General features: G+C 51.4%; 1 protein-coding gene and 1 non-coding gene across 2 annotated transcripts; one reads left to right on the top strand and one right to left on the bottom strand.

Moving 5' to 3' along the window:
• Window positions 1-1,740: 1,740 nt before the first annotated feature.
• On the bottom strand, window positions 1,741-12,471 carry ANGPTL4 (angiopoietin like 4). Its single transcript, XM_038740033.1, has 7 exons — window positions 11,838-12,471; window positions 11,029-11,139; window positions 10,536-10,668; window positions 4,965-5,078; window positions 4,605-4,700; window positions 3,045-3,320; window positions 1,741-2,796 (listed from the first exon to the last, which is right to left on the bottom strand). The coding sequence occupies exons 1-7, from the start codon at window positions 12,345-12,347 to the stop codon at window positions 2,615-2,617; spliced, it is 1,422 nt and encodes a 473-aa protein (XP_038595961.1). The 5' UTR covers window positions 12,348-12,471; the 3' UTR covers window positions 1,741-2,614.
• A 10,468-nt stretch (window positions 12,472-22,939) lies between these two features.
• TRNAR-CCU lies at window positions 22,940-23,012 on the top strand. The gene has a single exon. It is a non-coding gene; the product is annotated as a tRNA-Arg (tRNA).
• The last annotated feature ends 263 nt before the right edge of the window (window positions 23,013-23,275 follow it).

Below are 23,275 nucleotides of genomic sequence, written 5' to 3' on the forward strand. Positions count from 1 at the left end.
AAGATAATCGGAGCCCACATGGGGCTCACAGTCTAAGTTGGAGGGAGAACAGGTATTGAGCCCCCATTTTGCAGATGAGGGAACTGAGGCACAGAGAAGTTAAGTGACTTTCATTCAGTCATATTTATTGAGTGCCTGCTGTGTGCAGAACACTGTACTACTACTAATAATAATAATGGTATTTGTTAAGCGCTTACTATGTGCCACGTGCTGTTCTAAGCACTTTTAGACTGTGAGCCCACTGTTGGGTAGGGACTGTCTCTATATGTTGCCAACTTGTACTTCCCAAGCGCTTAGTACAGTGCTCTGCACACAGTAAGCGCTCAATAAATACGATTGATGATGATGATGATACAAGATAATAATGGCATTTATTAAGCGCTTACTATGTGCAAAGCACTGTTCTAAGCGCTGGGGAGGTTACAAGGTGATCAGGTGGTCCCACGGGGGGGCTCACAGTCTTAATCCCCATTTTTGCAGATGAGGGAACTGAGGCCCAGAGAAGTGAAGTGACTTGCCCAAAGTCACACAGCTGACAATTGGCGGAGCCGGGTTTTGAACTCATGATCTCTGACTCCAAAGCCCGGGCTCTTTCCACCGAGCCACGCCGCTTCTCATAACAAGATGTGGCGAGAAGATCGGCGTTTGAGTCGTCAGAGCTTCTGTTGGATGTGGAGGATAGCGCTCGGACGGTACAATTCGGCAACAGATAGAGACAATCCCTACCCAACGACGGGCTCACGGTCTATAAGGGGGAGACAGACAACAAAACAGTGGGGAGGGGGTCTTTTGAAGTGGGCATCATCATCGTCATCATCATAATAATGGTATTTGTTAAGCGCTCACTATGTGCCAAGCACTGTTCTAAGCGCTGACTTGTGAATCATGAGTCTAAGAAGTTGAGGCCGAAACAGGGCCAGGCAACAGTACCTCCAGATTAAAGGACGTTCTCTTTCGTGAGCATAATAACGGCAGGAACTGTTGGGCACAAACTGATCTTTTAAGGCACACGTACATGCTAGTTTGTAAGCTCCTTGAGGACAGAGATCATGTCTATTCATCTATCTGCTACAGGTCAAAACTCGCCTGTGCTGGGCAGCATGGGAGAGAGTCAAGGGCGGAGACTCATTTACTGCGCGGAAGGAGGCAGTGGTAAACCACTTCCGTACTTTTACCGAGAAAACTCTATGGATACGCTACCAGAACGACTGCAGATGGAAATGGGACCTTCTGGGAGAGATGTGCCTATGGCGTCACTATGGGTCAGACACAACTCGACAGCGTAAGACAACAACAACCCCAGTGCTTAGTATAGGGCCTGGCACATAGTAAGTGCTTAACAAATACCATAAAAAAAAGTCTTGGCATGAAGTGAGTGCTTAATAAAGACCATAAATGAGGAGGACCAGGATTGAGAAGGAGCAGAGGTGTCAACTGAGGTCTGACCAGGTGGTTCTGAGAGCATCCAGAGCCCTGCAGTTTTGTCTTTATTTCTTTTATTATGAGAAGACTCCAAAGGAGCCCTGGCATTTAGTACAAAAATAGTGACAAAGCTAGACGTACTACAAAAACTGAGCGAGACTTTTAACAAAGCAGCTATTTATAAATTACCATGACCTCAGCACCAAGCTTAAATAAACAGCCATTGGACAAGGCCTCTCAATAAGCCCTCCAGTCCCCATCCCAGAACCGCCCCCCAACCCCTGCCCTCCCAGCCCAGTCAATATGACTGAAGGAAGCTGAGGAAAGTGCCGGCCGTCTCCAGGAAAGCCACCTGGAGCCGCTGGTAGATGCTTGATCAGTACCGGAGCTCAGGTCCCAGGTTTTCCCAGAGGTCTGACTGGTCCCGATACACCTGAGCCTTCTCCTGGCTCCAAGCAAGACTTTCCTCTCAACCACCTCACCGCCTTTCATTTGGTTTCCAGAAACGTCCCCATAACATACATAGTGGGGGTGGAGAAGAAGAGAGAGAGAACCAGCGATGGATATAGCATCCAGACCCTCTCTCTTTAAGAAACCAGGTGGTATCCCCAGGCTGTGAGCCCAGAGAGGTCACCGAGCTCACTGGCCCAGCAGGACTCCATGAAAGGACACCCCATGAATAGCAGTGTTTGAGAGAGCAGGCGGAATCCATGCCCACGCCACTGAGTCTGGATCAGAGAGTGGGAGGTGGGGGAGAGGATAGTATCGATAGGGCCATCAGTGACTTTAGCTGACTTCTGCACTGCTCCGCGGTGAGAGTCCAGAGGCATCCAGAATGGGCAGAGACTAACTGACATCCGCTCCAAGACACCCCAGGGCGACCGTTCTGGAGGTAACTGGTTCCTCCTGTTCTTCTTTCCTCCTAGCAGGCCAGGAGCCGGATGGACCATCCTCTCCCGGGGCGTTTCTTGAGCCCCCGGGAGTCCCAACACAGGGAAGGGAGGAGTTCCAAATTGGGAGTCCCGTGGGATTGCAATCAGAGGAAAGTTCTCTCTTTGCCTCTTAGAGTTACAAATGTTAGTGCCACAAGAGGCATTTCTCTGCTGGAAACCCCAGAGCCGCTCTTCCCCTCCCCGGCCTTGGCTCCTCCCTGGGCTGTCCCAGCCCCGGGCGGTAAGCCGACAGGGCTGACCTAGGAGGAAGCTGTGGGCTCAGAGGGCCGAATCCGCATGGTGGTGGCCCGGAGTGGGTAGTAGCGTCCCCGCCACGCCTTCCAAAAGATGCCCTTTTTCCTTTGGTGCCGTTGCCGGGGGATGGAGAGGAAGTACTTCCCGTTGAGGTTGGAATGGCCACAGGTGCTGAACCACCACCCTCCTGGAGAGAGGAGGCAAGGATGAAGTCAGGGCCCAAGGCCCAGCGGGCAGGGTTTGGCCCTGGTTTATGGGACCTTGGGGATCTGAAGTGCAGGGCAAGGCTGCGGGTGGAGAAGGAGCTAAGGCCAGCACTGAGGCTGGCGCTAGGGTGGGGGGAGGTTAGCACTGGAGTGGAGCCAGGGGTGGGTTGAGGCCAGGGCTGGAGGTGGGGTGGGGTGGGGGCTATCCTGACCCCGTGATCACACTCACCCGAGAGATGCTTAGCACAGTTCAGAGCAGCTTGGAGATCGTGGTCCTTATCCCAGGTGGAGAAGGGGAGAGGCTGACTGTCCCCAAGGGCCAGCTCTGCCTCTCCACTCCCAAGCTCCAGCAGTTGCAGGCTGTAGGCTGTGTCCTCTCCACCTAGGCGGAAGGGGAACTGGGCAGAGTAGAAGTTCCCTTCCCAGTCCTGCAGCTGGACGGAGAGGTAGTTTCTCCAGCTCCGTGCAAGGTGGTGCATCTTCTCCAGGCCCAGCCAGAATTCCCCTGTGAATAGGAAAGCCTTGGTTAGCTACAGTGGGACTGGGGGACTGAGCATCCTCTCCCCAGGTTCAGGCCAGGGCACACAGGTCATGCCACGGTCCATGCCAGCCCAGCTCTGGGTTTGCCCCAAGGAGGGCCCACAGACTAGGACCTTTCTTGCGGACTAGGAGGTCTCGTGAGGTGGCTGTGAGCAGAGTTGGGCCGAGGGTGTGTCGGGGTGGGGGGGGAGGGGGTGTCCCTCTAGACTGTGGGCTCGCTGTGGGCAGGGATTCTCTCTATTGCTGTATTGTACTTCCCCAAGCGCTTCGTACAGTGCTCTGCACACAGTAAGCGCTCAATAAATGCGCTTGAATGAATGAATGAATAGCCACTATCGGAGGCTAGAAGTCCAGTGGGGACTAGAGGAGGTGTGAATGAGACAGCGGTGGCCTAGGGGCCAGAGCAAGCAACTGGGGAGCAAGAGACCCAGGTTCTAGTTCTGGCTCTGCTAATTGGCCTGGGGAAAGTCACTTCACTTCTCTGGGCCTCAGTTTCCTCATTTTTAAAAAAATGGGTTTTTTTTTGGCTCTTACTGTGTGCCAGGCAATGTACTAAGTGCTGGGGTAGATCCAAGCTAATCAGGGTGGACACATCTGTAAAATTGGGAGAAGAGACCTCTTCTTCACACCTCTTAGACTGTGAGCCCCACTGGGGACAGGGACTGTGTCCCCAGGACTCAGAGCACAAAAATGCCATTATCTGAATGTGGGTGAGCCCTGATGGAAAGGATTTTAACCCAATGCCCAGTCCCAGTGCAGGGAACGACGTGCTGGCCAGGAGGCCGAGGACATTAGAGAAGCAGCATGGCTCAGTGGAAAGAGCCCGGGCTTTGGAGTCAGAGGTCATGGGTTCAAATCCCGGCTCCACCAACTGTCAGCTGTGTGACTTTGGGCAAGTCACTTCACTTCTCTGGGCCTCAGTTCCCTCATCTGCAAAATGGGGATTAAGACTGTGAGTCCCCCGTGGGACAACCTGATCACCTTGTAACCTCCCCAGTGCCTAGAACAGTGCTTTGCACATAGTAAGCACTTAATAAATGCCAACATCATCATCATTATTATTAGAGAGATACAGGCCTACCCCCAGTTTGGGACTACTTAGATTGTCTGCTAGCCTGCCAGGAAGGGCTGGGCCTAGTGATCCCAGGAAGCAGGAGCAATCCCAGGCTTCCAGGGATGTCCTGCTCTGCATGGAGGTGGGAGAATCCTGGAAGCCAGAGAGGAGGAATCTCCTCCAGAGAGCGCTCACCATGTGGGTCACCAAAGCCGGTTTTGTAGGTCTCCCAGGGCTGGTTAAAGTCCACGGAGCCATCCAGGCGTCTCTGAATCACTGTCCAACCGCCCTCTGCAAGAGAAAAATCCCTGGTCACTGGGACCGCAACCCAGAGGAACCTCCACCCACCCTGTTTAACCAAAGGCAAAGATTCCGTCTGGCTTGCAAATGAGGCCCCAAAATTGACTGCGCTCTCCCAAGCGCTTAGTACAGTGCTCTGCACACAGTAAGCGCTCAAATACAGTTGATTGATTGAACTGGCACTTGGCAAGGAGTACCCAACCCCAGTCTTCCCGGGAAAGTCCCCACCTACCCAGGAATCCCTCTGCGTCTCACCTGGAGTCATCTCGCAGTTTGCCAGGAAAGGCTGGGAGCTGGCAGGTTGGATCCAGAATACCCCGCTCTGGCGCTCCCCTTCCAGGAAGAGTTGGTGACAGTCCAGGGGCAGTTCTGTGGAAGGAAGGACAAGGGAAAATGATGGAAACAAGCCAGTGGCAGCTGTGAGTTAGCTTAGATCAGGGAATCTCCGGCGAGCAGGCTATCTTGGGCCGGAGAATCCCAAGTAATCTCAAACATTTCAAAAGGGAGAGGGGAGGCAGGGTGCACATGGATGGGTGGGGGGGGAGAGGGAAGGAAGTGCCTTCTAGGCTTCGGGTGGGGGGCGGGGAGCAGCACAAGGGCAGATGGTGGGCCCCTGCCCCTAGGCCCCAACCTCCCTCTCCCCGCACTGGCCTCCACCGGAGAGCCTGAAGTAGAGGAAAGGTCACAGCCTGGGTTTGAAGGGGAGGGAGGAGTGGGGCCCGAGTTAAAAGAGGACATTCCGCAGGCGTCTCAACTTTCCCCTAGTTTCCTCTCCTCCAATCCCCGCTACCCAGCGGCCTGGAGCCAAACCCCAATCTGGCCTTTATTACAACCATAATATTTGTCTCTGAAAAGTTCTGAACTTTTCCCTACTTGGCCTGGTCTCCACTGATGGAACGTAAAGCTCCCAGCTGTGGGGCTGGGGAGGGAGTCCTGGGGACAGCCCGGGGCAGAGAGCTCAGGACCACAGGGTGGTTTCAGCTTACTCCCCTTCCCCCTGCTATTCCTGCTGATTCCTGCTTCCTCCATTCCTTCGGCCAGCAGGCCTCTCTCCCCTTCCCCTCTTTCCTCTTGCCCAAAGTCCAACAGGCAAGAATATGCTTCCCAGCATGGGTTCCTGAGAGGTTCACTAAACCCCAATGCCCCTTCAGGTGTAGCCTGGGAGAGAAGACCCAGTCTCTGGGTGCAGAGTCACAGGACTGGTGAAGGAAAGTTAAAAAATTCCAGCAGAATTGATCATTGATGGTGGGGCTGTCGGGTTGAGGGGCCGGGGGAAGAGATGAAAAATGGATGGGGGGAGTGAGGGGAGTGGGGCGGGGGGTTCTGAATCTCTAAATGGACCGATAGTGGTAATGGCTGTTTTCGGGAGTCAGGTATCCTGGAGCAGAGCCCTGCCCCAGCTGAACAATTTCCCCTACTGAACGCCCTTGAGGATGGGGGACAGGGGAAAGGGCAAGGGGATATCTGTAAGAGAGTCTTCCTGAATGGGGAAAGGGCCCAGAATGAATTCATTTGCCAAGGTGATGCCCTCCTCCTCCTCCTTTGGCTGCTCTTGGCATTAGTGCTCTGAAGAGAATGGGGGTTATAATAGTAGTGCTGAATCTGCCCCATTCAACCCCGGGAATTCTTTGGGCAGTCAGCACTGTATTACTCAATATCTCTGCCTTTCTTAATTGTTCAGCTCCATTTTCTTGTCGGAAAAGCACTGAGGAATGTCACCCCTGCAACTAGTCAGAGCTTAAACTTTTGCCTAGTTGGATGGCAGCCATGCGGCGTGTGTGAGAGAGAGTGTGGGTGTGTGAATGAAAGATGGAGAGGAAGTGTGTGTATGGTTTGTGTGTGTGTGTGTGAGAGAGAGAGAAAAGAGGCCATTTAAGTGTCAGTGAGAGAGGCAGTGTGTGAAAGATACATGTGAAGAAGCTGTATGTGAGAAAGACAATGTGTGTGAGTGAGGCAAGCTAGATGGAAAACAGGAAAAGGAGTGTAACAGAGGCGGGCGAGTGAAGGAGAGATGTTGTGAATCTAGGCAAATGATTGAAAGAGTGTTCAGGGTCAACAGCCTGTCTGGAACCCAGCAAGGCCATCAGAAAGTATCCTTCCTCCCTGCTGCTCTTACCTCTGCCCTATGGTCATACCTCTAAAGCTAAAAATAGTCCCAGCAGTCAGAGGCAGGAGAAACGCAAGGGCATACTCCAAAAAGGGAGGGTGGAGAGGGAGGGGGGAAGTTTGACCTTGGTAGGATGTATGAAAGAGTGAAGTGTGTGAGAGAAATGTGTGTGTTTGGAAGAGAAATGTGTGTATGTGGTGAGATATGTAAGAGATGTAAGATAGTGGGGGAAAGTAAGATGTGTGTGAGGGGGGTTGTGTGAGAAAGTGAGGTGTGTGAGATATGTGAAAGAGGTTGTGTGTGTGTGAGGTATGAGATACGGGAGTTTGTGTGTGAGAGAGTGAGGAAAAAGTGAGGTGTATGTGAGAGAGAAAGGTCCGTCTGTGTGTGGGAATGAGAGCCGGGTCTGTGAGAGGTTTGTAAGCAACAACACGTATGTGTGTGCATGCCTACGTGCCTGCCGTGGCTGTAGGCAGATGGGGCCCTTAGTCTGGGAGTGACTCACTGCTTCTTTGTTCACTGAGTTGGGGAAGATGGGCGAAAGGAGTAGGCAAGATGAGGTAGTTGGTTTCTCTGCCTGGTCCCTCACAGAGCCCCTTGTCCCTTGGTGGGAAATCTCCAGCTCTCGGGACCAGCAGGGAGGGATTCATTCAATCGTACTTATTGAGCCCTTACTGTGTGCAGAGCACTGTACTAAGCGCTCAATTAGAAGAGAGGCCAGATGGAGACAGGGGCAGGGAAACCACTAGAGAGTGAATTCCAGGATTCTCTCCAGTGGGGCAACCCCAGCCCAACTAAGGAGATTTGACTCATGGGTCCCAAGAGAAAAGGCCACCACATCAAGCCACTGCCCACCAGGCCAAACTTTCTATGAGTGAATTTAGAGAAGCAGTATGGCCCAGTGGAAAGAACACAAGACCGGGAATCGGAAGATGTGGGTTTTACTCTTGACTTTACTGCTTGCCTACTTGCTGTGTGACTTTGGGCAAGTCACTTGACTTCTCTGTGCCTTAGTTTCCTCATCTTTTCTTTTTAATGGCATTTATTAAGCGCTTACTATGTGCAAAGCACTGTTCTAAGCGCTGGGGAGGATACAAGGTGGTCAGGTTGTCCCACGGGGGGCTCACAGTCTTCATCCCCATTTTACAGATGAGGTAACTGAGGCACAGAGAAGTTAAGTGACTTGCCCAAAGTCACACAGCTGACAGTTGGCGGAGCCAGGATTTGAACCCATGACCTCTGACTCCAAAGCCCGTGCTCTTTCCACTGAGCCCTGCTGCTTCATCTTCCTTCCCAATAATAATAATAATAATAATAATGGCATTTATTAAGCGCTTACTATGTGCAAAGCACTGTTCTAAGCACTGGGGAGGTTACAAGGTGATAAGGTTGTCCCACGGGGGGCTCACAGTCTTAATCCCCATTTTACAGATGAGGTAACTGAGGCACAGAGAAGTTAAGTGACGTGGCCAAAGTCACACAGCTGAGAATTGCCGGAGCTGAGATTTGAACCCATGACCTCTGCCTCCAAAGCCCGTGCGCTTTCCACTGAGCCACGCTGCTTCTCTAAGACTATGCTCTGCACACAGTAAGCGCTCAATAAATACGATAGAATGAATGAATGAGCCCTGGGTGGGATCGGGAGTGTGTCTGCACTACCTAATGTTTAGTACAGTGCTTGACACATAGCACTTAAATACCACAATTATCGTTATTATGCTGCCTGAGCCACAAGGAGAGGCGGTCTGAATCAAAGATGCGCCGAGGAACTTCTGTCATCCTCATTCTTTCCCCAACACCCGCTCCCCCTGCATTTTATCATAGTTTCCAAAGCCAGGCTCTAGCAGCCCTGTGGACCCTCTGACATGGCCCTGCTGTGAACCATAACTTGAAACAGTCTGAAATGCGCTGATACACAGTCAAAATCCCGCGAAATTTCCTGAATCTTAACTTTAAGCTTTACAGAGGAAAGATGCTCTTCCTGTGCATGAATCCAAAATATAGATTCGAGACCGAAAACTCTGAAACAAAGTAGGCTACAGTTCGGCCTGTTCTCCTGGGGAGCTACCGTCTAAGCAGCTGCCGCCCTCGGGCATGGGAGGGGAGGCAAAAAACAACAACAAAAAACCATTCCTGATTAGAGCTGAAGCCAAGAGTCAACCAAGGGAATATGGATGGGAGAGATGTTGGCACCTTCCTGGAGCTTAGACTGTCTCTCACATTCTGGGATCCCCACTGTTCCTTCCCCAGTGATTCTGGACAGCTGTTCCCTTGCTCTGCTATATCCCCTTTACTGTGGGTGTCCTTCTGTCCCTCTGGGGCTGCGTATAGAGATCCTCTCTGGGTGAACAGGTGCACGTGGACCTCCCCCTCTAATAATAATAATAATGATGAAGGCATCTGTTAAGTGCTTACTATGCACAAAGCACTGTTCTAGACTGTGAGCTCGATGCGGGAAGGGCTCCTTTGTGTCTGCCAACTCGGTTGTATTATACTCTCAATCATATTTATTGAGCACTTACTGTGTGCAGAGCACTGTACTAAGTGCTTGGGAAGTACAAGTCCCAAGCACTTCGTACAGTGTTCAGTAAATACCGTTGATTGAATTCATTCACTTATTCAATCGTATTTATTGAGCGCTTACTGTGTGCAGAGCACCGTATTAAGCGCTTGGGAAGTACAAGTCGGCAACGTATAGAGACGGTCCCTACCCAACAGCGGGCTCACAGTATAGAAGGGGGAGACAGACAGCAAAACAAAACATGTAGACAGGCGTCAAAATTGTCAGAACAAATATAATTAAAGCTATATGCACATCATTAACAAAATGAATAGTAAATATGTACAAGTAAAATAAATAGAGTAATAAATCTGTACAAATATATATACAAGTGCTTTGGGGAGGGGAAGGAGGTAGGGCGGGGGGGATGGGGAGACTGTGACTGTGAGCCCACTGTTGGGTAGGGACTGTCTCTATATGTTGCCAATTTGTACTTCCCAAGCGCTTAGTACAGTGCTCTGCACACAGTAAGCGCTCAATAAATACGATTGATGATGATGGGGAGGAGGAGAGGGAAAAGGATCGAATGATTGACCTCTACTGCTTCCTTGAAGGATTCCGCCTCAGTTTTTCTAATTAGGAAGGAGCCTGGGGGCCGGTGTCCAGAAAGCCTGGTGGGGCAACTGGGAAGCATCAAATCTCAGGTAGCAAAGCAAGATCCTGCTGCACGGCTGCAGACACCAATGATTCATTCATTCATTCAGTCGTATTTATTGAGCGCTTACTGTGTGCCGAGCACTGTACTAAGAGCCCGGGAAGTACAAGTCGGCAACATATAGAGACGCTCCCTACCCGACAACGGGCTCACAGTCTTGAAATCATCCCCTGTCCTTCACTCCTTCGAACCTTAAGGTGGTTGAAAAGGGGGTCCATGGTTTCTTGTCTCCTCTTCCCAGTCTCTTCTCTAAACACCCCCCCCCCCACCCACCTTTCCAGACCCTGCCTTTCCCCAGTGCCAAGTTTAACTCTTTTCTTTACTCCGTTACCTGAGGGGATTAATCTGACAGGAGAGGGAGTTACCCCTGAGTGTGAGGAGACCACTCACACTCACACTGTAAGTGTGTGAGGATTATTTCCTAAGAAATCCAACCTAAACGGGAGTCCCAGGAACATTAGCATATCTGGGAGGGACCCAGCTGCTGACTGCACACTGTCTTACCCTGCGGCTGGGGTGGTTCTCTGCTGGCGTTGTGGCTGGGGCCGGCATGCCTGGCTGTTTTCCTGGGGCTCTGCCTCCATTTTGGGCTCTGGGTCTTGTTGTCCTTCAGCTGCAGTGGAGCCAGCAAACTGACCTGTGGTGGGGGGTGGGGGGTGGGGGGGGCATCTTTCCTGACTTTGTTCAGGCTACGATGGAGCCATGGGCAGGAGGATGCCTGTGGGAACTCCCACCACTTGTGTCAGTGAAGGGGAGGAGGTGGCATGAGAGGCAGAGGAGTGAGGGCAGGGCAAGACTGTAGCCCCCCTGTTCCTGGGGAACAAAAAGGAAACCCGCAGCCAGAGTGGTGCTCAGAGTGGGACGCGGGGGTCTTTGCTTGGGCTCTCTAGGTGGAGCTGAGGCAGGGAAGCGGGGAAAGGGATCTATGCCTCTGCTTGCCCCACTACTGTGTCCTGAAAGGCAAGTGACACCCCCAGGACACCAGTCGGTCACTTACTTTGCTCTGCAGGTTTTTAATTTTCAGGTTTTGCTTGTCCAGCTGCTGCTGCTGCTGAGTGATCTTCCGGAAAAGGTCCTCAATCCTGCCGTTCTGCTCTCTTATCTGGGCCTGACAAAGGAAAGGGGGCATGAGCCCTCTGCCAGGTTTCAGCAGGGTGACATCCTGTAGCCCAGCCTCCACCATCTCCCTGCTACCCAGCCCAGTCTCTGCCAGCTGCCCAGTGCCCCTGGCCCTGCATGCAGGACGTGGAGTTTGGGTCTGACATCACACTGGGCCTGCCAGGACACCTGGAGGGAGGACTTCCTCCTTCTAAGAATAGCTCAGGCTGGAGCACCCTGGAGAGGGGTGGGGGGAGTGTGTGGAGTGGAGCCCAGTAGACAGTGGACAGAGGTCAGGTGGAGTGGATCTTGCCCAGGAGCCAGTCAGCTGTCCCCAGTAGGGAGTGTACCTGGGAGTCCAGAGATTACAAACATACTGGAATGTGGTTGGAGTCTTAAAGAGAAAGAGACTTCCTGCAGGGGCCAGAGGAGTCAAGAGCAGGGGTTTGGGGAGCAGTGGGAGATAACGCAGGGAGATGACTGAATCCGATGGCTTTTTCTCTTTTTCCTTTTTTGGCCTATTTCAAGAGAAAGGCCAGGAGCTGGAATCATCCAGTTTATTCCAAATGCTGAGGGGCCTGAGGATAAAGCAGGAAACCAATTGGGAATTGGAAGGGAGGGAGGGAGAGAGAGAGAGAGAGAGAGTGCCACAGGAGGTGGAAGAGGAACAGAGAAGGACCTTGGGAGAGTGGGGAATCTTGCTTGTACCTGCAGAGTCCCAACAGCACTGTCCTTCCCGCCCTCTGGAAGACGAGCCTGAAGCACCTGCCGCATCTTCCCCTCTATCTTCCGCAGCCTCTTCTCCATGGCCTCCTCCTCCCCGCCGACCTCCTCCAGCTTCCCCTTCATGCCTTCCGAGAGGTTGAAGAGCCGGCCGTCCCGGTCCTCCAGGTCCCGCAGTTTGTTCCGCAGCAGCTCTCCCTCCTCCTGGATGGCCTGGGCCCGACGCAGCAGGTCGGCGAAGGAGCTGCTGTGGGCGGTGAGCTGGGAGTAGATGTCCTTAACCTGTCCCTTGGTCTTGTCCACGTGCTCCTTGAGCCCGTGGCCCAGCTGCAGCAGACCATGGGCGATGACGTTCACCTCATCCCAGGAGGCGAATTTCTTCTTCGCTGGGACGCCCCTGCCCTCGACGGGAAAACCCCAGGCCTCGCCACTCACAAGCACCACGGTGGCCAGGCACAGCATCAGGACGACCCTCATGGCACCGGCCTGCTGCATCCTCCAGTGGCTTTCTGTACAAGAGGAAACGAGAGAGGGAACAAGAAGGAAGAAAGTCCAGAGCTCTGGCTCCAGTTCCACTTCTGCCCTTGACTCCGGCTCTGGTTCTGGTTCTGGTTCTGGTTCTCTGGCTCTGGCTCCGGCTCCCGTGAAAAGTTCAGGCGAAGGCGCCTTGTGCGGAGAGAGTGCAATCACTCCTTTTATACCCCGCAGACAGACTGCTGTGTGCTTGGATTTACATAAGGACGGGATTATTGGTACGGGGGTGTGTCCTGAGCCCCGGGACACGGGGAGGGAGAGGCTCTGGTTTCCAGCTTCAAAGAAGATTCCTGCCTCTCTGGCAGCTACCCCATCTTCCTGGAAGACAAGAAAGTCTTAAGCCCCTAAGAGCTCAGGGACCAAAAACTCCAGGTTCCAGACATCCTGGGAAGACAAGCTTGTATTTCCTCCTTCCTGCCCCTGCCCCCTTCTCCTGTTCCCCTCCCCTTCACTCAGTTCTGGTTCCCCAGCGAACAGACAGACTGGACATTCAGCTCATCCCCAGGGGCATGTCATCGACCCAGCCCCGGCATGTCTTCTAGACTGGCGGAGTTCCCTGGCAGGCCCAGGCAGCCCCGAGACTCACCTGGCTGGGCTCGGGCATCCTCATGCGAGAGGTCTTTTGGAGCCAGATGTGCCACTCCCGCTGCTGGGCCCAGTAGGGGAAAGGTTGAAGTGGAGAGGAAGCCTCTACATTACCTGCTGGGAAGGTCCTCTGCCACTCCTGCGACTCTCCCCTCTCACATCCAAGCTGATCCTAGAGAAGCAGCGTGGCTCAGTGGAAAGAGCCCAGGCTTGGGAGTCAGAGGCCGTGGGCTCTAATCCCGGCTCTGCCACTTCCCTGCTGTGTGACCTTGGGCAAGTCACTTCACTTCTCTGTGCCTCAGTTACCTCATCTGTAAAATGGGGATGAAGCCTGTGAGCCCCACTGTGTATCCCCCCAGCACTTAGAATAGTGCTTTGCACATAGTAAGCGCTTTACAAATACCAACACTATTATTATTATTATTATCCTGAGAGAGGTCTAAGCGGGGGAAGTTGAAGCAGCCCCTCCTAGCGAGAGAGGTGATTTCCAAACCCTGTTGTCCCATACACACACCTCTCCCCTCCTTCCCCACTCAATCACTGGTAGCTATTGAGTGCTTACTGTGTGCAGTCCATTGTACTAAGCGCTTGTTGCCACAGAGGAGATGGTGAGGGATGGTGATGTACTGATGACAGAGAGGATCTGAGCGCCCTTATCAACTCATGCCTAGGCCCCAATCAATCAGTGGTAATAATAATAATTCTAATAACTGGTATTTGTTAAGCATGTACTCTGTGCCAGGCACTGTACTGAGCGCTGGGGTAAATACAAGTTAATCAAGTTGGACAGAGTTCCTGTCCCACCTGGGGCCCACAGTCTTAAAGAAGCAGCATGGCCTAGTGGCAAGAGCACGGTCGTGGGAATCAGAGATCATGAGATCTAATCCCGGCTCCACCACTTACCAGCTGTGTGACTTCGGGCAAGTCACTTACATTTTCTGTGCCTCAGTTACCTCATCTGTAAAATGGGGACTAAGTCTGTGAGCCCCACGAGGGACAACCTGATGACCTTGTATCTCCCCCAGTGCTTAGAACAGTGCTTGGCACAGAGTAAGTGCTTAACAAATACCATTATCAGTTTTACAGATGAGGTAACTGAGGCACAGAGAAGTTCAACGACATGCCCAAGGTCACACAGCAGACAAGGGGTGGAGTAGAGATTAGAACCCAGGTCCTTCTGACTCTCAGGCCTGTGCTATAGCCACTAGGCCACGTTGCTTCTCCAGTGGTAGTTACGAAGCTCTGACTGTACGCAGAGCAATGAACTAATAAGCACCTGGGAGAGTACAATACAACAGAGTTGGTAGACCCGTTCCCTACCCTGGAGGAGTTTACAATCTGGTGAGGAGTTTACAGCCTACAACCTGTTTTATAATCTAATCCACCCCCTGAAGCAACGAGAAATTGTGATTTCTCGGAAGGAGCATGCCTGTGGCACATGCTATACTTGCTGGCTGAGATCCCACTTGTGAGGAAAGGACCAAAACTGCCACAATAGGGCCTGGAACCTAAACTACCTGAAGAACTTGGCGTGTTTCTGGCAGATATCGTCTTTTTCCACCGCAGCTAAAAGATCCCTCCAGCTTAAAGCTAGTTTCCTCCAGGGGAGGCTGAGCCTAGCCTGCTGATAACAGGGCCTCCCCACCCCAAGTCTTTTAGGGTCAGGGATGTGGCCCTGGGCCAATGAGCCCTATAGGTGCCGGAGACTGTGAGGGGGACAGCAGAAAGGGAGGGGGTATTGGGAAGGAACTGGCCCTTACCCATGGGGATCTCCATCCTTGCAGGTATTGTGGATATTCATCCAGCTGTATTGGAGAGGGAGGGTTTGGGTTGAGACAGATTGGGGATGATTTCCAGTTGAGATTTTCTTTGTTCAACCCTGCGGATTTATGTGTCTCCCTAGAAAATCGGCCCCTGCCATTCCCGGATCAGATCCTGCGTCCATTCAGCTCAGGGTTCTGCCTCCATGGCAACAGGATGCTTGGAGGAAATACATGCCCGTTGCCCTCCTGCACACCTCTGGACTCTGACCTCCTTGTGGGCAGGGAACATATCTACTGATTCTTTTATAAATAATAAATAAATGAGGTATTTGTTAAACACTTACTATGCATCAAGCACTGTACTAAGTGCTGTGGTAGATATAAAATAATTGGGTTCCACATGGGACTCACAGTCTAAGTAGGAGGAAGAACAGATATTGAATCCCCATTCTGCAGATGAAGGAACTGAGGCACAGAGAAAGCACCTCAGCAGATGTTGCAGAGCCAGAATTAAAACCCAGATCCTCTGACTCATTCATTCATTCATTCAATCGTGTGTATTGAGCGCTTACTGTGTGCAGAGCACTGTACTAAGCGCTTGGGAAGTACAAGTTGGCAACATATAGAGACGGTCCCTACCCAACAGCAGGCTCACAGTCTAGAAGGGGGAGACAGACAACAAAACAAAACATATAAACCAAATAAAATAAATAGAATAAATATGTACAAGTAAAAAAAATAGAGTTATAAATATGTACATACATATATACAGGTGCTGTGGGGAGGGGAAGGAGGTAAGGTGGGGGGATGGGGAGGGGGAGTAGGGGGAGAGGAAGGAGGGGGCTCAATCTGGGAAGGCCTCCTGGAGGAGGTGAGCTCTCAGTAGGGCTTTGAAGGGAGGAAGAGAGACTCCCGGGCCCATGCTCTTTCTGCTAGGCCACGTTGCTTCAATATACAATATGCAATAGTCGAGTACAATATAACTCTGCACACAGTAAGCACTTGATAAATACAATTGATTGACACCCGTCCTCTTGGTTGGGAATGGGTGGGTACGGACGGGGATGGACATTCTCGCCTGTCATCATCATCATCATCAATCGTATTTATTGAGCGCTTACTATGTGCAGAGCACTGTACTAAGCGCTTGGGAAGTACAAATTGGCAACATATAGAGACAGTCCCTACCCAACAGTGGGCTCACAGTCTAAAAGGTGGGCTCACAGTCTGTCCCGCATGTCGCCCCCCGGCCCACGTCCTCCCCCTGGCCCGGAATGCCCTCCCTCCGCACATCCGCCAAGCTAGCTCTCTTCCTCCCTTCGAAGCCCTACTGAGAGCTCACCTCCTCCAGGAGGCCTTCCTAGACTGAGCCCCCTCCTTCCTCTCTCCCTCCTCCCCATCCCCCCGCTTTACCTCCTTCCCCTCCCCACAGCACATGTATATATGTTTGTACGTATTTATTACTCTGTTAATTTATTTTATTTGTGCATATTTATTATATTTATTTTATTTTGTTAATATGTTTTATTGTCTGTCTCCCCCTTCTAGACTGTAAGCCCGCTGTTGGGTAGGGACCGTCTCTATATATTGCCAACTTGTACTTCCCAAGCGCTTAGTACAGTGCTCTGCACACAGTTAGCGCTCAATAAATACAATTGAATGAATGAATGAATGGACCATTCATCATCTCCTAACTTGCCCCTCCATGTCCCTAACTTTCACTCCAGTCCAGTGGCCCTCTCAATAAAAAAAAAAACTGTGAAGTCCTTCAAACCAGAATTTAATCAACAACCTAAGGGTTCCAGAACACTGCTGCTACAATCCTGCTGAGCTGTCAGAAGCTCCCTGGAGGTCTTCAGTGTGATCAGCCAGTGAATCACAAATCTGAACTGAAATCCCACAGAGGGGAAAAGCCCCCGAAACCAGGTGCTTGGAAATCCATGTGACAGTACAGATGTGGTCTCTGTCCTTGGGGAGCTCCTAATCTGCTGGATGAGGCAAGAGGTCATCAGGGGCCATCCACATGCAGGCCCTCAGGGAACAGGGATGAGTTGAGGGGAAGGAGTGGGTGACAGACAGGGCTGAGTCAGAAGGTCATGGGTTCTAATCCCAGCTCCGCCACTTGTCTGCTGCGTGACCTTGGACAAGTCACTTCACTCCTCTGAGCCTCAGTTACCTCATCTGTAAAATGAAGATTCAGACTGCGAGCCCCGAGTGGGACGGGGACTGTGTCCAACCCGATTTGCTGGTATCCACTCTAGCACTTAGTACAGTGCGTGGCACATAGTAAGTGCTTAACAAATACCACAATTATCGTTATTATTAGTGGGCTGGAGAACCAGGTGGAGTGAATCGTGGTGGGCTTCCTGGGCTATAAGGGAGGGAAGGGGATGGCGAGGAGGAGAAAGAAAGAGAGTAGGCAAAGGGTCAGAGACAAGAGAGAGATTCCCTAAAATAAAAGGCTACGGCTACCGGAAGGCCAGCTGGAGTGAAGAAGATGTGCTGCGGGGGCAGCGAAAGCTGATAGCAAATGGGCTGGACGGAGCCAGCTTGGGGAGAACACCGAAGATTCATAAATCAGATTTTCGCCGCTTCTGCCGCAGGGGTCGGAATCCCTGGAGTGGGGAGAGGCTGGAGGCTACAAGACCATCTCAGGTCTGGTGGGGAAGGAGGCTTAAAGAAGCAGCGTGGCCTAGTGGACAGAGCACAGGCCTAGGAGGCAGAGGTTGTGGGTTCTAATCCCCCCTCTGCCACTTATCAGCTGTGTGACTTTGGGCAAGTCATTTAACTTCTCTGCGCCTCAATTACCTCATCTGTAAAATGCGGATTAAGACTGTGAGCCCCACGTGGGACAACCTGCTGACCTTGTATCTCCCCCAGTGCTTAGAACAGTGCTTGGCACATAGTAAGTGCTTAACAAATGCCATCATTATTATTATTATTAAAGACACCATAGTTTCCCAAGATTCAAGCTTGATGACGTTGCAGTGACAGGGATAATTGTCCTGGGTCTGTCCTATTCCCCTCGGCCCCCCACCCACAGAGGGTACATTGTATCAGGAGGTCCTGCAAAATCCCCTATCTCTATGCCAGGGCCCTGTCTGCTCTCCAGCTCTAGAAGCAGCATGGCTTAGTGGAAAGAGCACGGGCTTGAAAGTCAGAGGTCATGGGTTCTAATTCCGGCTCTGCCACTTGTCTGCTGTGTGACCTTAGGCAAGCCACGTAATTTCTCTGTGCCTCAGTTCCCTAATCTGTAAAATGGGGATTAAGATTGTGAACCCCACGGGGGACAACCTGATGACCTTGTATCTACCCCAGCGCTGAGAACAGTGCTTGGCACATAGTAAGCGCTTAACAAGTACCATAGTTATTATTATTATTCTAGGACTCTGCTTAGGTGGAGCTATGGTAGAAAAGCAGTGTGATTTACTGGAAAGAGCACCTGATAAAATCAGAAGGCCCTGGGGTCTAACCTGACTCAGCCACTTGCCTGCTGTGTGACAATGGGCAAGTCACTTAACTTCTCTCTGCTTCAGTTACCTCATCTGTGAAATGGGGATTCAATACCAGCTCTCCTTTTCCCTAAGATTGTGAGCCCCATGTGGGACTGTGTCTGATCTGATCGCATTGCATCTACCCCAGTGCTTAGTATATAGTAAGCACGTAACAAATACAACAATTGTCATTATTCCCTATTCCTTGACCTGTGCTTAGCCTCTTCATTCCAGTCCTTAACTCCTGGACTGGGACCTTCATCCCTGGGATTGGGGTCATTTTAAAATGTTTTCAATTGACACTGCATTTCAAAAGTCCCCTTTCCTGTTCCTCACCAGCCCCACTGGCTCTCTCCATCCATCCAGAAGCAGCGTGGCTCAGTGGAAAGAGCACAGGCTTTGGAGTCAAGAGGTCGTGGGTTCAAATCCCAGCTCCTCCACTTGTCAGCTGTGTGACCTTGGGCAAGTCACTTAACTTCTCTGGGCCTCAGTTCCCTCATCTGTAAAACGGGGATAAAGACTGTGAGCCCCACATGGGACAACCTGATTACCTTGTATCTACCCCAGTGCTTAGAACAGTGCTTTGCACATAGTAAGTGCTTAACAAATACCAACATTATTATTATTATTATTCTTACCCTGTGGCCATTGCCACACTAGCCATGCCTTCGGCCCTGCCCTGTTTGGCTCCCCACGGGCGGGTGGCCTGGAGGAAAGATGCCAAAATCCACGTACCCAGACCTTCTCTAAGGCCCTCTGGCCCTCTCTACACCATGCTCCTGGGACCCAGAGCTTCATGACCTCATTTGTTTTTGAAGCCTGGGTTAATGTGACTCTTTTCCAAGTGTTTTCCCAATCAGACCCTCCTCCCTCCTTGTGCCTCGATGCCCAGGGCGGCTCTCCGGCGGGCCAGTGCCCCGCCTGGCACCAGAGCCTGTTGAGGCTGATGGCTGGTCTTGCTCTTCTCAATTCTCAGCTCTCTTGACTCCTTCCCGCTGACCCCAGAGGTTACTGTGTGAGAGTTCAACCCTGACATGAACTCCTGCAGCTGTGGAGGCTGGTCGGAAGGGGCTGCCGGGAAAGGGAGAAGACCGATGACTTCAGAGCCTGCCACATGTGTGTTTGAGCCCCTGGCGCTGGGATATGAGGAAAACCTGGAGAGCAGTGGCAAAGAGAGGAAGGGAAGTGTGTGTGTTGGGGGGGGGTGTGTGTGTCAGGAGTGCTGGATGAGGTGCTGAATTGTGACTAATGATAATAATAAAGATAATAATTATAATGTCTGTCTCCCCCTTTAGACCGTAAGCTCCTTATGGGCAGGGAATATGTCCGTGTATTGTTACACTGTACTCTCCCAAGTGCTTAGTACGGTGCTCTGCAGACAGTAGACACTCAACAAATACGATTGACTGACTAATAAAATTGTTAAGCACTTATTAGGTATTAAGCACTGGGTCAGATGCAGGATAATCAGGTCCCACATGAGGCTCACAGAGTAAGTAGGAGGGAGAACAGATTTTGAATCCCCATTTTGCAGATGAGGTAAGTGAGGCACGGAGAACTTAAACGACTTGCCCAAGGTCACACAGCAGATGCGGCAGAGCTGTGATTAGAACCCAAGACCTCTGACTCCTAAGCCTATGCGCTTTTCACTAGGCAACACTGCTTCTCATGAGGGTCCCCACCCTCCCAGACAGAGTCACTATCTGGGAGGGATAACACAGGAGGGGGCTGAAGATGGGTGTGGAGGCGCCCTTCCCCAGGCCCTAGGAGAGAATTTCCACCCCCCCAAACTCTTTATCAAATGGAATCCACCCCCTCCTAGCTCTGCCTGAATCAGAGAACACCAGGAAGAGTCCCAGGAAAAAGTGACAGCTGTCCCCAGGGAGTCAAGTATTCCCTGGAAAGCCAGGGCTAGAAAGTACAGCCTTGGGGAATGCGGAGACTTGAGGACATTGCTTGGGGATGAACTAAACACAACTGGACCAAAGTTTCCAAAAATAAATCCACAAACATAGTAGCAGCCAGACAACAAATCCTTCCAGAGCATCCACTGGGAATGATGCCCTGCCCTCCTGCCTTCCAGAAACTTCCAAGCTGTTAGGGGAAATAGGACAGGCACCCAGACAATCCCCAACCAAATGGACAGAATGACCAGGTCATAGCGGTGATGAGTTGAGGATTGGGAGTGAGTCACGGATGGAGTCTGCATATTGGAAACTGGGATGGAGTGAATAACCGAGAACTTCCCGGAGGAGGTGGCCTTGATCTGTGGTTTAAGTGGGGTTGTGGGGAAGAGGGTGGATAGGAGCACAGAGAGATTATTCAGGGAAAAGCTGGGCGATGGGAGGGGGCAGTTCGGGTGCAGGAGGTACAGGAGGGTAAATTGGGCTAGCATGGAGGAGGTGGGCTTGAGGGAGAGCATGGGAGGAGAGCAGGCAGATTGGGTGGACCTCACTAGTAGAAAGTCCTGCTGGCTCCAGCCAGAAACCTGGAATCATTTGAGAAAGTGAGGGAAAGTCCCAGTGGCTGAGGTGGGCCATTTCCCAGAAGGAGACCGGAATGCTAGTCAGGGAGTCAGGGAGTGGCAAATAGCGATGTCCCACTGCCTCTCGCCACAGTTAGGCCCTGACAAAGTTGAGTCCTCTCATCCCTGATTAACAAATCTGCCTTCTAGTCAGGCTCAGAGGAGCCTGCCCCGGGTTGATTTCAGCCCTGACCCTGGTTAGGTTGGCTGCAGACCATTCCGGCTTACGGAAATTCCTTCCCGCCAACCCCAGGCTGGAAATTCCTCCCTCCCTTCCTCGGTCTGGCCAGGCAGTCAGGAGCTGGCCATTGGCCATCTGAGTGACCCAGAGAGGTGGTGGTGTCCTTACAGGGGTTTTATTGCTCTACTCTGCCGGGCTCCCAATGGGAGCCAGTGTTCCTTTTGGGATGTGGAGTCCTGCATGCAGGCACCCCCCCACACACACCCCTGAGACCCCCCTTTTAGCTCTCAAGGTCACAGGAAGCTCTCTCGCTGTCATCAGGCTGGAGAAGAATTTGCTGACGTTGAATGGTCTCTGCCATGACTAAGACACATAATACACACACACACGTATACACACACACATTTTTGCTGAAGGCCATCCCCCAGTCCAACTTCCCCATCCTACATGAACTCACTCATTCTGAACAGAGCTGTCCCCTACTCTCCCTTCCCACTTCCCCTCCCTCTGCTCCATCTGGGACTCCACATTACTAGAGGAGGGATCAGAGTTAGCCCAGAGCCAGGAAATCGAGGGTTCCAGCTCACGGTGGTGGTTGGGGGGTGAGTTGGCTGAGCCACGGGGTTCCTGCTCCTACTCAGCATTCAGCCACTACAGCAGTTTTAAATTCTTGCCTCTGACTGGGACTGGGCTCCTCATTCATTCATACGGAAAGCTTCAGCACCTCCTGTGCCCTGTCCCCGTCCCCCTCTTCCACCCCCCGTCCCCCCCTTCCATGTCAAACACCCCCCATCCCTGCCATTTGCCACAGACACTAACCTCTTGAAGAACTGTCAGACCAATTAATCAATCGTACAGTGCTCACTGTGTGCAGAACACTGGACTAAATGCTTAGGAGGGTGATCATAATGTTGGTATTTGTTAAGCGCTTACTATGTGCCAAGCACTGTTCTAAGCGCTGGACAGCAGAGTTGGTAGATATGGTCCCTGCCCACAATGAGCTTACAGTCTAGATGGGGATTCAGGCATTAATATAAATAAATAAATTATAGATAGGTACGTTGAGTGCTCTGGGGCCGAGGGAGGAGTGAATACAGGGTGCAAATCCAAGTGCAAGGAGTGGGAGAAAATGAAATGGTTTGTCAGGAAAGGCCTCTTAATAATAATAATTACGGTGCTTGTTAGGTGCTTACTATGTGCTATGTGATTTACTATGTGCTATGTGATCAATCAATCAATCAATCAATCGTATTTATTGAGCGCTTACTATGTGCAGAGCACTGTACTAAGCGCTTGGGAAGTACAAATTGGCAACACATAGAGACAGTCCCTACCCAACAGTGGGCTCACAGTCTAGAAGGGGGAGACAGAGAAAAAAACCAAACATACTAACAAAATAAAATAAATAGAATAGATAGGTACAAGTAAAATAAATAAATAAATAGAATAATAAATATGTACAAACATATATACATATATACAGGTGCTGTGGGGAAGGGAAGGAGGTAAGACGCGGGGGATGGAGAGGGGGATGAGGGGGAGAGGAAGGAAGGGATGTGATGTACTATGTGATTTACTATGTATCTACCCCAGTGCTTCTAAGCACTGGGGTAGATACAAGTTAATCAAGTTGGACACAGTCCCTGTCCTACCTTGGGCTCACTCTCTTAATCCCCATTTTGTACAGATGAGGTAACTGAGGCCCAGAGAAGTGAAGTGACTTGCCCAAGGTCACACAGCAGACAAGTGGTGGAGTCGGGATTCGAACCCATGACCTTCTGACCCCCAGGCCCGCGCTCTATCCACTACAACATGCTGCTTCCCGTACCGTCTTGGAGATGTCCCGTCAGATCAGTTTCCTTGAGTTGTCACAATATCCATCTCATCCATCCCTCTGACTCCCGTTACAATCATTTCTAACCTGTTCCTCGGAGACAGGAATCCACCGGTTCCCTTGAAAGTTAGTTCTAGCGTAGTCGGCAAATTATTTCCTTCTTCCATCTTGCGCCCCAGTGGCCTAATGGATAAGGTATTGGCCTCCTAAGCCAGGGATTGTGGGTTCGAGTCCCACCTGGGGTGGATTGACTTTTCAGTGCTTAGAACAGTGCTTGGCACATAGTAAGTGCTTAACAAATACCATTATTATCATTACTATTATTCTACCCTAAATCCCTCTTGCTTCGAAAGGCCCATCCCCTCTGGTTTGGCCCCCAGTGAAGACAGAAAACAGCGTGTCTGTGTCCTCTGAATATTCACCTGACTTGACTTCTGTTTTGGGAGGCAGGTTGGGGCCGTGGGGTGTGTGCGCACGCACGCACAATTTTTCTTCTATGTACAGTCAT

This window comes from Tachyglossus aculeatus, chromosome X1, assembly GCF_015852505.1.
Source record: "Tachyglossus aculeatus isolate mTacAcu1 chromosome X1, mTacAcu1.pri, whole genome shotgun sequence".
NCBI lineage: Eukaryota > Metazoa > Chordata > Mammalia > Monotremata > Tachyglossidae > Tachyglossus > Tachyglossus aculeatus.

Excerpts from the sequence above, each read along its gene's own strand:
- ANGPTL4 (XM_038740033.1), bottom strand. The coding sequence starts at position 12,347 with ATGCAGCAGGCCGGTGCCATGAGGGTCGTCCTGATGCTGTGCCTGGCC. Across the intron at positions 5,079-10,535 it reads AGAACCACCCCAGCCGCAGG|AACTGCCCCTGGACTGTCAC; the intron begins GTAAGACAGTGT and ends TTCCTTCCACAG. Across the intron at positions 4,701-4,964 it reads AAACTGCGAGATGACTCCAG|AGGGCGGTTGGACAGTGATT; the intron begins GTGAGACGCAGA and ends TTTCTCTTGCAG.